Source organism: Notolepis coatsorum, assembly GCF_963971535.1.
Source record: "Notolepis coatsorum genome assembly, chromosome: 6".
Lineage (NCBI taxonomy): Eukaryota > Metazoa > Chordata > Actinopteri > Aulopiformes > Paralepididae > Notolepis > Notolepis coatsorum.
Window position 1 is genome coordinate 186,517,987 of NC_140170.1, and position 17,766 is coordinate 186,535,752.

Genomic DNA, 17,766 nt, shown 5'->3' on the forward strand with positions numbered 1-17,766 from the left:
ACGTGTTTTTAACGTCTAAGCTTAGACGTTTTTTGAACGTCTATGTTTAGACGTTGTTTCAACGTCATGACATAGACGTCTAAAATCAGTCTAGAATGGGGTGAAAAGTGAAAGTTTGGTAGAAGTCTATTCCAGACGTGTTTTTAACGTCTAAGCTTAGACATGTTTTGAACGTCTAAGCCTAGACGTTGTTTCAACGTCATGACATAGACGTCTACCAAACTTTACATTAAAGCATGACCGTTGAAAATGCATTGTTTAAACATTAACACATCAATAACATGGAATAGTCAAAAGTTAGCAGTTTTTATAATTTCTTTTTATTTTAAAATACTAAAGGCTGGCCCAACACACATACATAGCAACTGAACATTTTGAAGATTAAAGATAGAGCTGATAGCGGATCTATTTGAGCTAAGGGGCGGCGCAGAGAGGGTTGCATCCTCCCAGTCTTCGGCACTTCGAGACAGCCGGAGAGGCGCAGAGGGGGTCGCATCCTCCCGGTCTTCAGCACGGGACGTCCAACACTCCTGGACAGCCACTGACAGGGAGACAGGGAGACGGGACAGGCGTTAATACAACTCACGTGATTGTGATGGGCGGACATAGCAATAGATACAAGTGGTAAGCATTAGTAGGTTACAGCAGTAGGGATGACCCCCGGAAATATTGTGTCTATTACTAGGCTTGCTTAAATTGTGAAGAAATGAGAATATGAATTAAGATTTTTCTTTGCATCTTTGACAGTGAATAACACCATGCTAATAATGACCAAACATTAAAAACTGCCACTGATCTCGTTCAGTACCTTCTTGAGATCATGTGTACAAAAAAGTCTAAGGAAATTAATAAAGGGAATATGATTAAACCGAAGGTTCTGTAGATACAGTACTGAATTCTCCCATCCGGACCAATGCCATTAGAAATATTATAGAATAAGGCGGTTAGGTGGCCGAGCGGAGATTGCGTTCGTCACCAGCCCCGGAGCTGAGCTGGATTTGCCTGTTCGAATCCAGCTCACAGCTCCGGGGTTGTCACCAGCTTGGCTGGCCGTCTGCACTGATACAATTGGCTGTATCAGAGGGTGGGAGAAGCTGGCGGGGTGGGTCCGGGTCGTTGTAAACAGCGACTCCTACAGTTCGGTCGGGGCGCCTGCTAAGCGTGGATTGGACGTGAGGGGGATAGTGTGGTCCTCCCACACGCTACGCCCTCTCAATGAGAATCCGCGCTGCCAGGTGAAAAGAAGCGGTGATTGGCTGGACGTGTGTCGGAGGAAGCACGTGGTAGCCTCCACTCTCCCAGATGATCTGACTGTGGGGGGTAAGTGCGCAGCGACCAGGAAGGGACTGGGAATTGGCATACGACTAACATTGGGATGGGAGAAAATCGGAGGAAAAATGGAGGGGGAAAAAGACCAATAAAGAAAGAAATATTATAGAATAGGAGGCGTATAAATTACCTTATTATAGCCAATTCGCACATTTATATATATATATATATTTACATATATTAGCTACATAAATATACTGTAACAGGTTAAGCCTTTGAACATTAAGGCAACTAGGTAAATAAAATATTGCTCCACTTCTACAAGGACATTTGCATATTCTTGGTATCTAGGGACATCTATGGACCTCAGGGAACGTAGTCACAGTGTCAGAAATATTGTGTCTATTACTAGGCTTGCTTAAATTGTGAAGAAAGGAGAATATGTAAGATTTTTCTTTGCATCTTTGACAGTGAATAACACCATGCTAATAATGACCAAACATTAAAAACTGCCACTGATCTCGTTCAGTACCTTCTTGAGATCATGTGTACAAAAAAATCTAAGGAAATTAATAAAGGGAAGATGATTAAACCGAAGGTTCTGTAGATACAGTACTGAATTCTCCCATCCGGACCAATGCCATTAGAAATATTATTATAGAATAGGAGGCGTATAAATTACCTTATTATAGCCAATTCGCACATTTATATATATATTTACATAAATATACTGTAACAGGTTAAGCCTTTGAACATTAAGGCAACTTAAAGGAACACTCCCAACATTTTGGGAAATTAGCTTATTAAACATCTTCCCTGGAGTTAGACATGCATGCATTGCATTAGGCTTAGGGAACACCTGGACCGTTAGCCTAGCTTAGCTTCATCCGTGGAAGTAGGTGCTACATTAAGCCTAGTTCCCAACAGTCATGAAATACAATACCTCTCCTATCTCTCCTCTGCTCTCTGCCTCTAGACATTTTTTAAATTCCGTTATCCGTTCCAACATACACGGTAGAGGGCAGTCTCCTTAAAGGCCCACTTGTCTCGTAGACCACCCTTTTAAATTAAAACGGGACATGACTGCATTTGTCATGAGTCTCTAAGAGAAAGTCATGACATTAATAATTCAAGCAATTCAACAAGTGACTAGTCAAAACAAATACAAATTGAAGGGAAAAGCTGTACTAGGACTACAAGTGTATCACCAGTTTCATAAAACCCCTTCCTCCCATTGTTTTTTGTTGCATGATGATCATGAACACATTTATTATGCATTGTATTTTTTGTTTAAATGTCAACATCATCTGTCCATCCTCAGTACATTTACTATCGATATAATATACGCGTCTGACTTAATCTGGTCTTTCCAAACATAAACACAGAAAGTGAGAACGCATGCCTGCCTGCCTCAACCTGCATCTTTGTACATGCATATAAATACCTGTCCATCATCTTGTTAGTGCAGTCGCGGACACTCTTTCCCCCGATCCCCGTCAATGTGGATATCTGAATAAGAAAAAACCAAATTACATGTATATTAATGTAACATCATGTACAATACAATTTAAATCCTTTGAACATATGAGTCAGTAATCCCTATCCTAGGAAACGATTTAAAAGTCACCATTTTTTCCCTGATGTCCGCCCTCCCAAGGTCCTCCTCAAGCAGGTTCAACGCCTCCTCTGTCTGGCAGGGGTGTATGTCGACCCTCCCATCCGGATGAATTTCTTTGTGGAGTTTTTTGATATCATCCTTGATTTCCAGGAGGGTCTCCATCACTTTTCTCTGGAACCCTGATATAAATGACAATTATTAGTTAAATGTAGTGAAAACATTCCGTACTTCAAATAACCACAAATATTGTGCAAAACAACTCAAACCGTTTGTGACTGAGGGCGTTTTAATGTATTCTCCCATACTTCACAGAGGAATAAACTCAAATTACATGCTAAGATTTTATCACTGTTAGTTGTTGAAACAACGGTCACCAGTGTCTAGGCATTTTTACCCAACTGTAAGAATGTTTACACCAGCAATAACTTATAATATGGTAAATTCTATTTATAATCTTAGTCTTTTCAGGCAGAGGAAATTTGTCTCTCCTGGGAGTGGGCCTTGTCTGGGGTACATCTGAAACAAGTACAGAATATTTCTGTGACATGCTACAGAAGCTTCAATACACGGGTGCGTTTATGGGGGACCCTGGTGTAAACAAGACGAAAGTCTTTCTCTGGTCTGCATGCCCTTAACAATTGTATGTATTGAGCTGTACTGTACCCATTCTGCAATATGTTAATAAAGTTTTAAATCAATCAATCAATAAATAAATAGCATTTTTATGAAACTATTGTATATTTGTATGTCTCTAAATGTTTTGATGAATTGAAAATAGAAGACCCTTATGTAAAAAAGCCGAAAGTCTTTTTCTAGTCTTCATCCTCCAGTCCACTGTTGTTGTATTGAGCTGTACTGTATTGTACCCATTCTGCAATCGTTAATAACGTTTTCATTCATTCAATCATTCAGCCGGCAACAGAATAATTTTGATTGACAGTCGAGTCTGCCAATTACGTCACATCGCTTGCACCCGCCCTGCTGTTCTTAGCACCAATCGGCAAGCGCTATGTGTTTTTTACTTTCCTGAAAGTCCTCCATTGATTTTGATGAGAGCTCAGCTCAACGACAATTTTCATAGCACCACGACATTGTGTCGCACTGTACAGCCTTGGTTGTAGGCTAAAGTTTTGCAATTTTTTTTATCCAATTTGTATTGATTAATTTAGGAGTGAAATGCCAATGAAGGTTGAAATCACTACTCACAACGTTGCTCCCAGATATTATTTTTCACTCGCAACGGCCAAATTAATAGGCAATTTGCAATCATCTCGTCGCAGTGTACAGCCCTGCAAACATTAGAGCTGCTACGTCAGCCATCAAATGTTACAGCTAACACTAGTTGCGTTAATCAACGCAACTAATACCAACAGCAGTGGAAACAAGAGATGGTGGGATGATGTCACAATTTACCAGCTCTGGTGTAGAACCAGTTCTCATCATTAGGGGCCAGCTCCTTGTGTTTAGCCAGCTTGACCAGGTCCACCCAGTCTGGCACCTTCAGCTTTCCTGACCTGGTGACCGAAGAAATGTATCATAACTGTGGAATATGCTTTTTTATATTCTTTTAATAGTGTGACTGTCACACCCTTGGAGGAAATTAATTAAGTCAACTCACTTTTTCAGGAAGGCCGCCAGGGCACGAACAAACTCCTGTAGGTTGACATCTTTCACTGACGCCCGGCATCTGGACACATGCAACAGAACGTTACATTTTAAATAGGGATTAACATAAGTATTTGACCTCTAGACTAACGTACAAGTGTCTTCTCAATACAAGTATATTCGATTTAGTTACACAGGATATTGGCAGCAGGTCACAGCATAATTTAAATCAATCTCCTTTCAAATAGGCCAAGTTTTTAATAAGAAAGAGAGAAAAAATACCAACAAGGAGCAATAACAGGGTCTGCTGTAAATATAGCCTATTTTGTGTCTTAATTTGTTATGTTATCCTACACTTTAAGCTGTCTGATATTTCCATTACCTGTAACTCTTGGGTCTCTTTCTCTCCTTCTCTGCCTCCTCCCTGAGTCTGCACAGTCACCATATCATTCTACATTAAGGAGAGCAATACACTTATGAATACACTGAACCGGTTTGAATACACAATCTTTATGCTACTCTGTAAAGAAAGGGAGAGAGGGGGGATATATAATCCAAGTATTTGTGTCTTAATTTGTTATGTTATCCTACACTTTAAGCTGACTGTCTGATATTTCCATTACCTGTAACTCTTGGGTCTCTTTCTCTCCTTCCTGAGTCTGTACAGTCACCATATCATTCTACATTAAGGAGAGCAATACACGTATGAATACACTGAACATCATTATGAAACATTTCTATTGCACCCTTACTTACAATTCATTATGAATTGAAAATGGGGAACCCTGATGTAAACAAGACGAAAGTCTTTCTCTGGTCTGCATCCCCTTAACAATTGTGTGTATTGAGCCGTACTGTACCCATTCTGCAATCTGTTATTGATTGATTAAAAATGTTATTAACATATTGCAGAATGGGTACAATAGTACGGCTCAATACACACAATTGTTAAGGGGTTGCAGACCAGAGAAAGACTTTTGTTTTGTTTACATCAGGGTCCCCCATTTACAATTCATAATGAATTGTAAGTAAGGGTGCAATTAACACCGTGCAATCCATTATTTGTGGAGCCCGCCCTTTAAGTCTTTGAGCTATTAGGCTACTAGGGTTCTTACTTTGCGTTTTGGTGTACTGAAAAATGTTCCGATGTCTGTATTCTTTCTTTTTTCTGCCATGTTACCTGGTTGGCTGGAAACACACACACATTTTCATTTCAGGTATTGTACCTTAAGATAATTGAACATCTTGATTTACCGTAAATCCTCAAATATAGGACGGGTCTTCTATTTACCTCAGCTGCAAAGAGCACCAGGCCTTTATTAGAGAGGCTTATATAAGAGGCAGGCCTTAATTTCTAAAAATTACACTCATGGACATAATCCCTTCATCGTCACTAAAGGCCCACGGGCCGCGGCCGTCGTTAATGCGGCCCTGCTCGTCTGCATAGCGAACGTTAAAATTTGCAAACGAAGTCAACGATAGAAATACAAGCACGTACACTCGTATGAACCAACTACACATGCCATTACATATATAGTAGTCAACCCGGTTACGTTTCGAGAGGGAATAGTAATGGGCTTGGCCACATTTTATTAAAATAATAGAGACATTTACCTTGCTTGTGGACAGCCAACAGGCAGCGAAGGAACCAGGGTGGAAGGAAGTGAACGACGGGGTTTCCAACCCGTGTTCAAACGGGCGACACTCGTGCGATTACGCGAGACTTCCGCGTTGCCCCTCCCTCTCAGCACCACTCATTGATTGATTGATTGATTGATTGAAAAGTTTATTAACAGATTGCAGAAGGGGATGCAGACCAGAGAAAGACTTTCATCTTGTTTACATCAGGGTCCCCCATTTTCAATTCATCATAACATAATATTGATTGATTGATTGATTGATTGATTGAAAACTTTATTAACAGATTGCAGAATGGGTACAGTACAGTACAGCTCAATACATACAATTGTTAAGGGGATGCAGACCAGAGAAAGACTTTCATCTTGTTTACATCAGGGTCCCCCATTTTCAATTCATCGTAACATATATGACATACATGACATACAGATAGACAGTACTGCTACATCTATATATTTATGACATACCAGATTTGCAAATACAGTACTGTTTGTGATACAAAAAGAGTCCAGAAAAAAAAGTATATACATTTGACATAGAAACTGTACATTGGATTGGGTAGGTGGGGGGGGGGGGGGGGGGGGGGGGGGGGGGTGACATACATTTTTTTATTTTACCTTTATTTTACCAGGTAGTCACTTGAGATCAAAGATCTCTTTTTCGAGCAAGACCTGGCCAAAATGGCAGCAAAACAAAAACAAATATACAAATACACAAAACACAGACAGAGACATAAAAGGCAAACTGGGGCAAGGGAATACATTTGAGCTGCAGCCAAATAGATTGAATGGGATTGGGGGAGATTGGATTTATGACATACCAGATTTACAAATACAGTACTGTTTGTGGTACAAAAAGAGTTAAAAAAAAAGAGAGAGTACCGGTATATACATTTGACGAAGAAAATGTACATTGGAGGAGGGGGGGGGGGGGTAACTGTACATTGGATTATTGACGAAACCTTACTAGGTCCAAGAAGAGGGTGAGCAGGGTGAGCAGTTTCAAGTACCTGGGAGTCCACATCACAGAGGACCTGACATGGTCAACACACATATATTATGTGGTGAAAAAGGCTAAACAGCGCCTCTATCACCTGAGACAGTTAAGGAAGTTCAAAGTATCTGGGAAGATACTCCACTCCTTCTATTCCGGGGCTGTAGAGAGCATTCTGACTGGAAACATCACTGCCTGGTTTGGAAACAGCACGGCACAGGACAGGAAGGCCCTCCAGAGAATGGTGCGCTCAGCAGAGCGTACTACGGGTATTGCACTACCACCCCTGCAGGTCTTATATAACAGGAGGTGCAAATCCAGAGCCTGCAGAATAATTAAACACCCCCCACCACCCCAACAACAGCCTGTTCAAGCTGCTGCGGTCAGGCAAACGCCGTACACACACTACGAGAACAGAGACACTCCGGCTCAGCTTCTTCCCCCAGGCCATCAGAACACTGAACTCTCCATCTCACAATGTGAACTTGGTTAATTATATTAACGTATAGCTGGTAATATAAAGTTTACCATAATGCTTCTAATAATTTAAATTAGATATGTACAATTGCAAAAATTACACAAGATTATGCACATATTCTTGAGGATACTACATATATGCAGTGAAAGGGTTAACATACTGTGTATTGTCGCAGTGAAAGGGTTAACCGTTTGGTAGTGTGGCAGTGAAAGGGTTAACAATTGTGTGTATTGAGCTGTACTGTACTGTACCCATTCTGCAATCTGTTAATAAAAAATGTCAATCAAGGCTATAGGCTAAAATCGGTCTAGAATGGGGTGAAAAGTGAAAGTTTGGTAGACGTCTAAGCTTAGACGTGTTTTGAACGTCTAAGCTTAGACGTTGTTTCAACGTCATGACATAGACGTCTAAAATCAGTCTAAAGTGGGGTGAAAAGTGAAAGTTTGGTAGACGTCTAAGATTAGACGTGTTTTGAACGTCTAAGCTTAGACAAGATGTATGACAACTATTAAAGAAACTTGAAACTTGATTCTCCTAGGCTAAATGAGAGCTATGGATAGACACACACACACACACACACACTAGGGTGACCAGGTGTCCCCCTTTTGGTTGTACTGTCCCACCATTTGAGACCGCGTCCCACATATTGAGAGGATGTCCCTCTTTTTGAAGCAAAAAAAAAATATCGAACACAAGACATTCCTGTCAAGTGATAAAGTTTGAATATTTAAAACAGATGTTAGGTGGTAACAAGCCGGCTGCCAGTGCCAAGATGAATGTGGAGAGATATAATTCTGTATTTAATTTGTATTTATTTAGATTTAACCTTTATCTATTCGGTGAAGACGAGTTATTATAATAAAAAAAATTACATTATTATCTGTCCCACTTTGTCCCACCAAAATCTTACTGTTGTCCTGCTTTTGGACTTTTTGTATCTGGTCACCCTAACACAACACACACACACACACACACACACACACACACACACACACACACACACACACACACACACACACACACACACACACACACACACACACACACACACGGTCAGAAGAACGGACAGACATGTTATTTAATCAGGCAGGAATGTGATCAGTCAGGTTTCCCAGCACTATCAGCGCCACCTGCTGATCAAATGGCAAACCGCATCTGCACAGCAGACTCACGGGCTTCCCCATTTACACTCACCTCGCTAAATTCACGCACCTCAGGACATCTGGGTCACTGAGATTCGGAGATTCTGTGCATATTGATAATATTTTCAGATATGAATGCATTGAAATAATATACTTAGTGCATAGTTTAAAATACGTCTTAGCTTAGACAAGATTATCCTGGGCTGAATGCGAGCGATGGATAGACGTCACATAAAATCTTCGAAAATATCGTGCTCATATATTTGTAGGTGCGTTTGCAGGATGCCTCTGTCCATATTGATAATATTTTCAGATGTGAATGCATTGAAATAATATACTTAGTACATAGTTTAAAATACGTCTCCAAAAAAACACGATTTGGCCCGGTTATACGAGAGCTATGAAAAACGCTTGGTTGAAAAGACGGCTTTTGCTCACTGGGCTGCTTTCACTGCGACAATACAGACGGTTAACCATTTCACTGTAACCGTCTGTAGTGTGCAGTGGTGCGTTATTGAAAGCATCTGGGGTGACACGCACCACGTGCACGCGCGCTCCCGGCGCGTGCGCGCGCTCCCGCGAATGCGCATTTAATGTCCCCTCGCTTGGGCACAGACTAAAGACAGTGCCTAATTGCCTCTACGAATGGAATGTAACACGTCTTCACAACAAGTTAGGTGTGAATGTGTCTGAGAACGTATTTAACACACCTGACGACCGGCGCTATTGATATGCAAATAGCGAGTGAGCTTGCACACCGTGCTACCCCGTCCCATGAACAACGCATGCCTGGTAGTGTGGTAGTGAAAGGGTTAACCTTCTGTAGTGTGGTAGTGAAAGGGTTAACTTTCTGTAGTGTGGTAGTGAAAGGTTAACCTTCTGTAGTGTGGTAGTGAAAGGGTTAACCTTCTGTAGTGTGGTAGTGAAAGGGTTAACCTTCTGTAGTGTGGTAGTGAAAGGTTAACCTTCTGTAGTGTGGTAGTGAAAGGTTAACCTTCTGTAGTGTGGTAGTGAAAGGTTAACCTTCTGTAGTGTGGTAGTGAAAGGTTAACCTTCTGTAGTGTGGTAGTGAAGGGTTAACCGTCTGTAGTGTGGTAGTGAAAGGGTTAACCTTCTGTAGTGTGGTAGTGAAAGGGTTAACCTTCTGTAGTGTGGTAGTGAAAGGTTAACCTTATGTAGTGTGGTAGTGAAAGGGTTAACCATCTGTAGTGTGGTAGTGAAAGGGTTAACCTTCTGTAGTGTGGTAGTGAAAGGTTGTGTGGTAGTGAAAGGGTTAACCGACTGTAGTGTGGTAGTGAAAGGGTTAACCTTCTGTAGTGTGGTAGTGAAAGGGTTAACCTTCTGTAGTGTGGCAGTGAAAGGTTAACCTTCTGTAGTGTGGTAGTGAAAGGGTTAACCTTCTGTAGTGTGGTAGTGAAAGGTTAACCTTCTGTAGTGTGGTAGTGAAAGGGTTAACTGACTGTAGTGTGGTAGTGAAAGGGTTAACCTTCTGTAGTGTGGTAGTGAAAGGGTTAACCGTCTGTAGTGTGGTAGTGAAAGGGTTAACCTTCTGTAGTGTGGTAGTGAACGGTTAACCTTCTGTAGTGTGGCAGTGAAAGGGTTAAGTAAACCAAATTGACTGCACCTGCGAGAAAGACTATGAACTCCTAAACCACACGGACCATCTATCACCAATCAATCAATCAATCAATCAATCAATCAATCAATCAATCAATCAATCAATCAATCAATCAATCAATCACCTACTACAAGAAGCCCTTGAGTCTGTGGCCGGGTGGTGAATTCGACAGCATGTTGGCTTCGTCTGCATTACGGGTTAATGCCAGTTATTAACCCTTTCACTACCAAATGGTTAACCCTTTCACTGCGACAATACGGAAGGTTAACCCTTTCACTGCCGCACGGCAGCAGGTTAACCCTTTCACTACCACACTACAGAAGGTTAACCCTTTACTATCACACTACAGACGGTTAACCCTTTACTATCACACTACAGACGGTTAACCCTTTACTATCACACTACAGACGGTTAACCCTTTACTATCACACTACACACAGTTAACCCTTTACTATCACACTACAGACGGTTAACCCTTTACTATCACACTACAGACGGTTAACCCTTTACTATCACACTACAAACCAATTACATAATCCAACATATGTGTAAAGGCACAACATATTCCAGTTAACGGTATCTTTTTTTAATGATTCTTTATGGCGCAATCAATACTTCCATGCATTCGGGACCTCCATGTTTTGGGGGTATTCATCAGACAAATCGGATCCGGGGATTCGGCTCCCATCAGTCGGGCAAGAACTGCGGGTTTTCAGCCTCTCCCCTCTCTCCTGGAGCTTAAAGGATAACTCCACTATTTTGGGAAATTAGCTTATTTAACATCTTCCCTGGAGTTAGACAAGAAGATGCATACCTTTTTTGTCTCTGTGCGTGCATTTTAGCTTTGGGAATAGATGCTCCGTTAGCATAGCTTAGCTTCATCACTGGAAGTGAGGCAGGACAGTAGCCTTACAGTGCCTTACAGTGTATTGCAAGGTCTGACATTGACCAAACTTGATATGCATGACCTTGGTGGGCTCTAGGTCAACTCCTGAAAAGGGGGTCAATGTCAGACTTTGCAATCAAAAGTTAGGGGGCTAATAACCCTTGCCATAATTTCAGTGCGCCCCTAACTTTTGATTGCAAGGTCTGACATTGACCCCCTTTTCAGGAGTTGACCTAGAGCCCACCAAGGTCATGCATATCAAGTTTGGTCAATGTCAGACCTTGCAATACACTGTAAGGCACTGTTGATTCGTTACGGTGTAGTCAATACTTCCATGCGTATAAATGGAGGAAGGCAGGGACCTCTGCCGCTCTGGTGCTGCAACACAACACACAGCAGGGCGGCAGCCGCAGCGTCACGTGGGGGTCGCGGCCAATCAGAGGAACGCGGAAACCGAACTCCGTTGCGGAAAGCATACACGCACCACGGACCGCCTGCTGTAGTGACATGTAGAGCGTCAGTTAATCACCAGCCTGACACACTGTCAATTAATACAGACATAATTAAATGGCTGTACACAAATGTAAACTGTTGGCCTCACAATGAAGTCAACACCTAAATCAAATCAAATGTATTTGTAAGGCGGGCGGCTGGGTGGCGCAGCGGACATTGCGCTCGTCACCAACGCAAGAGACACCGGGTTCGACTCCGGCTGTCGGCGTTGCCTCCGGCTTGGGCCGGCCGTCATACTGACTCAATTGGCAGAGTTAGCGGGTGGGAAGTCGATGGGTGGTAATCTGGACGTTGTGGACAGCGACTCCTACAGGTCGGTTGGGGGACGCCTGCACAGCAGAGACAGGAAGTGGCGGGGGTAGTGTGAGCCTCCCACACGTTACTCCTCGCCAATGAGAGTCCGCGCTGGCAGGTGAAAAGATGTGACAGGCTGCCTCCTTGTGTACCGGAGGGGACACGTGATGCAAGGCTTCTATCCTCCCTACAACCGGCCAGTGGGGGGCATATGCAAGCAACGTTCAAGACAGGGGAGGGAAGAATTGGCACAATGGAATTGGGATCGGAGAAAAATTGAAAAAAGTAAAAGAACATATATATATCCAAAAATGAGGATTTTAAAGGGGCATTCTGCGGATTTAAAAACGTTTACCTGAGTCCTCTCCTTGTTCCTCCCAGGCCACCCTGCCTTAACCCCTGGCACCCCTAGTCCTCCTGACCTTTGACCCTTAACCTTTGAGCCCTGCCATGGTGAAGGGGTGCTGCAGTCCAGCGGAACTGAACTGGACTGAACTTTACCTGTGGAGTGTTTAACTGTTAACTGTATTGTTAATGTTTTTTTAACTCTTAACTGTCAACTGTTGGAGACCACAACATGGTAATAACATGGAACACACACACACACACACACACACACACACACACACACACACACACACACACACACACACACACACACAGACCTTATGCAAAACGTCTGACACAAGGAGTGGAGCCAAGAAGTGCTTTATTATTATTATTATCTTACAGTGAATGTTGACCATGTGACTTTACCTACACAATCACATACTGTACACACAGAGCATTAATCATGACATCACTTCCTGCAGTACACCAGGTCATGACAGCATCACTTCCTGCAGTACACCAGGTCATGACATCACTTCCTGCAGTACACCAGGTCATGACATCATCACTTCCTGCAGTACACCAGGTCATGACATCATCACTTCCTGCAGTACACCAGGTCATGACATCACTTCCTGCAGTATGTCCATGTCATGGGGGCAGCAGCGTTCTCCAGGAGCATCATAGCTGCTGTTTCTAAGATTGTTTCAAATGGAATTTGTATATTATTCACCTCCACGTTGTCGTCATGGAGACGGGGGGTGTTTTTGTCATAACGTCCAGCTCCAGGGGGCTAACTGCGTAAAGAGGATACACCCGAGACTTGTGACTTAAAGGAACACTGCAACATCTTCTCGTCTCCAGAGTCTGACGAGATGATTGATATCGGTTTCACCTCTTGTGTCCAGGTACATGCTAGCTTAGCTTAGCACAAGGACTGGAAGCTGTAGGGTGCAGCTAGCCTAGCTTAGCACAAGGACTGGAGTCAGTAGGGAGCAGCTAGCCTAGCTTAGCACAAGGACTGGAAGCTGTAGGGTGCAGCTAGCCTAGCTTAGCACAAGGACTGGAAGCTGTAGGGAGCAGCTAGCTTAGCTTAGCACAAGGACTGGAAGCTGTAGGGTGCAGCTAGCCTAGCTTAGCACAAGGACTGGAGTTAGTAGGGAGCAGCTAGCCTAGCTTAGCACAAGGACTGGAAGCTGTAGGGTGCAGCTAGCCTAGCTTAGCACAAGGACTGGAAGCTGTAGGGAGCAGCTAGCTTAGCTTAGCACAAGGACTGGAGTTAGTAGGGAGCAGCTAGCCTAGCTTAGCACAAGGACTGGAGGCAGTATGGTGCAGCTAGCCTAGCTTAGCACAAGGACTGGAAGCTGTAGGGAGCAGCTAGCTTAGCTTAGCACAAGGACTGGAGTCAGTAGGGAGCAGCTAGCCTAGCTTAGCACAAGGACTGGAGTCAGTAGGGAGCAGCTAGCCTAGCTTAGCACAAGGACTGGAGGCAGTATGGTGCAGCTAGCTTAGCTTAGCACAAGGACTGGAGGCAGTAGGGAGCAGCTAGCCTAGCTTAGCACAAGGACTGGAAGCTGTAGGGAGCAGCTAGCCTAGCTTAGCACAAGGACTGGAGGCAGTAGGGAGCAGCTAGCCTAGCTTAGCACAAGGACTGGAAGCTGTAGGGAGCAGCTAGCCTAGCTTAGCACAAGGACTGGAAGCTGTAGGGAGCAGCTAGCCTAGCTTAGCACAAGGACTGGAGGCAGTATGGTGCAGCTAGCTTAGCTTAGCACAAGGACTGGAGGCAGTAGGGAGCAGCTAGCCTAGCTTAGCACAAGGACTGGAGGCAGTATGGTGCAGCTAGCTTAGCTTAGCACAAGGACTGGAAGCTGTAGGGAGCAGCTAGCCTAGCTTAGCACAAGGACTGGAGTCAGTAGGGAGCAGCTAGCCTAGCTTAGCACAAGGACTGGAAGCTGTAGGGAGCAGCTAGCCTAGCTTAGCACAAGGACTGGAGGCAGTATGGTGCAGCTAGCCTAGCTTAGCACAAGGACTGGAGGCAGTATGGTGCAGCTAGCTTAGCTTAGCACAAGGACTGGAAGCTGTAGGGAGCAGCTAGCTTAGCTTAGCACAAGGACTGGAAGCTGTAGGGTGCAGCTAGCCTAGCTTAGCACAAGGACTGGAAGCTGTAGGGAGCAGCTAGCCTAGCTTAGCACAAGGACTGGAGGCAGTATGGTGCAGCTAGCCTAGCTTAGCACAAGGACTGGAGGCAGTATGGTGCAGCTAGAATAGCTCTGTCAAAAGTGAAGAAATACAACTTCCAATAACTCCAAAACTGATGGAACAGAGATGAAATGGATATCTGCTCATCTGACTCTGGAGAACATGGCAAATAAGTGAACACTTCCCAAAGTGTTGGAGTGTTCCTTTAAGTCCAACTTTGAGCCAGACTTGCTGTAGATGTCAAGTCAAGTCAAGTAATTTATTTATATAGCACGTTTAAAAGCCCAAGAGCCAACCAAAGTGCTGTACAATCAGAGCTTAAAATCAATGTCCTAATATAAAATACACAAATACAAAAATATAAAAAGGCACAGCAGGACAAGACAGTACATTCAGAGAGTAGGACAGTAAGACAACACACGAATAGGGGAACACAAAGTACAGTAGCACACAGGGGACAGAGGAGCATAATAAGAGATACAAGAGGGAGGGGGCAGGATAAAATTACATGGGAGTGTGTGAGTTAGGGTGTGGGAGAATCAGGGTTTATTGAAGGCCAGGGAATAGAAGTGGGTTTTTAGACGGGCCTTAAATGTCTCCAGTGAGGGGGCAGATCGGATCTCCAGGGGAAGCTGGTTCCATAGCTTGGGGGCCACGGCCTTGAAGGAGCGATCGCCTCTCTTTTTGAGTCTGGTGCGGGGGGGGACCAGCCGAGCCTGGTTGGAGGATCTTAGTGACCTGGGTGCTGCGTAGGGGGTGATGAGTTCGGTGATGTATAAGGGTGCTGCACCCGATAGTGCTTTAAAGGTGAGGAGGAGGATTTTAAAGTCTATTCTAAATGGGACTGGGAGCCAGTGTAGGGAGGCTAGCACTGGTGTGATGTGCTCTCTCTTTCTGGTACCGGTAAGGAACCTAGCTGCAGAGTGCTGGACCATTTTGAGGCGGGACATGGCTGTCTGACTGATGCCGGTGTAGAGGGCATTGCAGTAGTCAAGGCGTGAGGTTATGAATGCATTGACTACCGTTTCCAGGTCAACGGGTGAGAGGATTGGTTTAATTTTACTGATGTTGCGGAGTTGAAAGAAGCATGATTTGACTACGGCATTTACCTGCCGGTCGAATTTGAGCTCTGGGTCAAAGATTACACCCAGGCTCTTGACGTGGGGTTTGAGGTGGGTGGAGAGTTGTCCTAGGCTGTTGGAGAGTGTTTTGGTGGAAGAGGGGGGGCCAAACAAAATGATCTCCGTTTTATTTTCATTTAGCTGTAAGAAGTTGAGGGCCATCCAGCTTTGTATGTCTATGTTTGTATGTGAACACGGCTGTAGTCTTCCTGTAGCCAGACCGGGGTAGAAACTAATGGGTGTGTCTGAAAACTCTAAACGGCAGGGATTCAAACCAACAACCATTCTGCTCCATTCCTCTTCTTCAGGCGAAGATCTTACATTTTCAACAAGGTTCGGTTAAATTAATTTGAGTACTTTTAAAAAATGAAATCGGTATATATAAATGTGACGTGACTGATTCCGTCTGCAATAATTTTATATATGCAATTGAAACCGCACATCACCGTATTTGTTTTAAATAGATGGAACACATTAACTTGATTTAGATTTTATGGCAATAATCAATTTTACAAGTCAATGTAGTTGGATTTCCACGCCTCAATGAAGAAACCCAATCCCCTTGCCTAAAGAAAGTCCAACATGCCTATGAATACTTATAGTAATGAAACTACACACTGAATGTATGACATAGCCCCTAATGTTCTAGGGTTATCAAGTGTAGATAGATAGATAGTGAGAGCAGCATATCACCAGGGTTATCAAGTGTAGATAGATAGATAGTGAGAGCAGCATATCACCAGGGTTATCAAGTGTAGATAGATAGATAGTGAGAGCAGCATATCACCAGGGTTATCAAGTGTAGATAGATAGTGAGAGCAGCATATCACCAGGGTTATCAAGTGTAGATAGATAGACAGTGAGAGCAGCATATCACCAGGGTTATCAAGTGTAGATAGATAGTGAGAGCAGCATATCACCAGGGTTATCAAGTGTAGATAGATAGTGAGAGCAGCATATCACCAGGGTCATCAAGTGTAGATAGACAGTGAGAGCAGCACATCACCAGGGTTATCAAGTGTAGATAGATAGTGAGAGCAGCATATCACCAGGGTTATAAAGTGTACTCCTCTCCCAATGATCAATTTGATTGAGTTACAAACCCTCTGCATCCTATCTCTAGTGTGAGTTTTCAGACGCACCCCTGACCCACTGTGACCCATTGTAACCGTGATGACCGTTATGTTAAAGGAACACGCCAACATTATGGCTCCAGAGTCAGACAAGAAGATGTACATCAATGTCCTCTCTGTGCGTTCAGTAGAACGCTATCCGTCTGCGAGCTCGCCGAGCTTAGCACAAGCGAATGGAAGTGGATACGGACCACTAGCCTGGGTGTTTTTGGCCAAGGCTAGCTGGTCCGCTTCCATTAATTCGTGCTAAGCTAGCTCGCAGCCGGTTAGCATTCTACTGAAGTCAGAGAGGAAACTTGAATCTATCTTCTTGTCTGACTCTGGAAATAATGGCGAACGCATTAATGGAGCCCTGTTCTGGAACATGTAGCCATGACGAGCGGCTCTCTTCTAGAACATGTAACCATGACGACTGGCTCTCTTCTAGAACATGTAACCATGACGACCGGCTCTCTTCTAGAACATGTAGCCATGACGACCGGCTCTCTTCTAGAACATGTAACCATGACTACCGGCTCTCTTCTAGAACACGTAACCATGACTACCGGCTCTCTTCTAGAACATGTAACCATGACGACCGGCTCTCTTCTAGAACATGTAACCATGACTACCGGCTCTCTTCTAGAACACGTAACCATGACGACCGGCTCTCTTCTAGAACATGTAACCATGACGACCGGCTCTCTTCTAGAACATGTAACCATGACTACCAGCTCTCTTCTAGAACATGTAACCATGACGACCGGCTCTCTTCTAGAACATGTAACCATGATGACCGGCTCTCTTCTAGAACATGTAGCCATGACGACCGGCTCTCTTCTAGAACATGTAGCCATGACGACCGGCTCTCTTCTAGAACATGTAACCATGACTACCGGCTCTCTTCTAGAACACGTAACCATGACTACCGGCTCTCTTCTAGAACAGGT

At 43.8% G+C, this 17,766-nt stretch overlaps 1 protein-coding gene across 1 annotated transcript; it reads right to left on the reverse strand.

The window, feature by feature from the left end:
• Nucleotides 1-314: 314 nt before the first annotated feature.
• Nucleotides 315-16,867, reverse strand: LOC311229894 (uncharacterized protein; the record flags this gene model as incomplete). Its single annotated transcript, XM_084315963.1, has 6 exons — nucleotides 315-541; nucleotides 2,714-2,778; nucleotides 2,897-3,066; nucleotides 4,301-4,401; nucleotides 4,506-4,574; nucleotides 16,854-16,867. The coding sequence occupies 6 exons, from the start codon at nucleotides 16,865-16,867 to the stop codon at nucleotides 508-510; spliced, it is 453 nt and encodes a 150-aa protein (XP_084172089.1). The 3' UTR covers nucleotides 315-507.
• Between the last annotated feature and the right edge of the window lie 899 nt (nucleotides 16,868-17,766).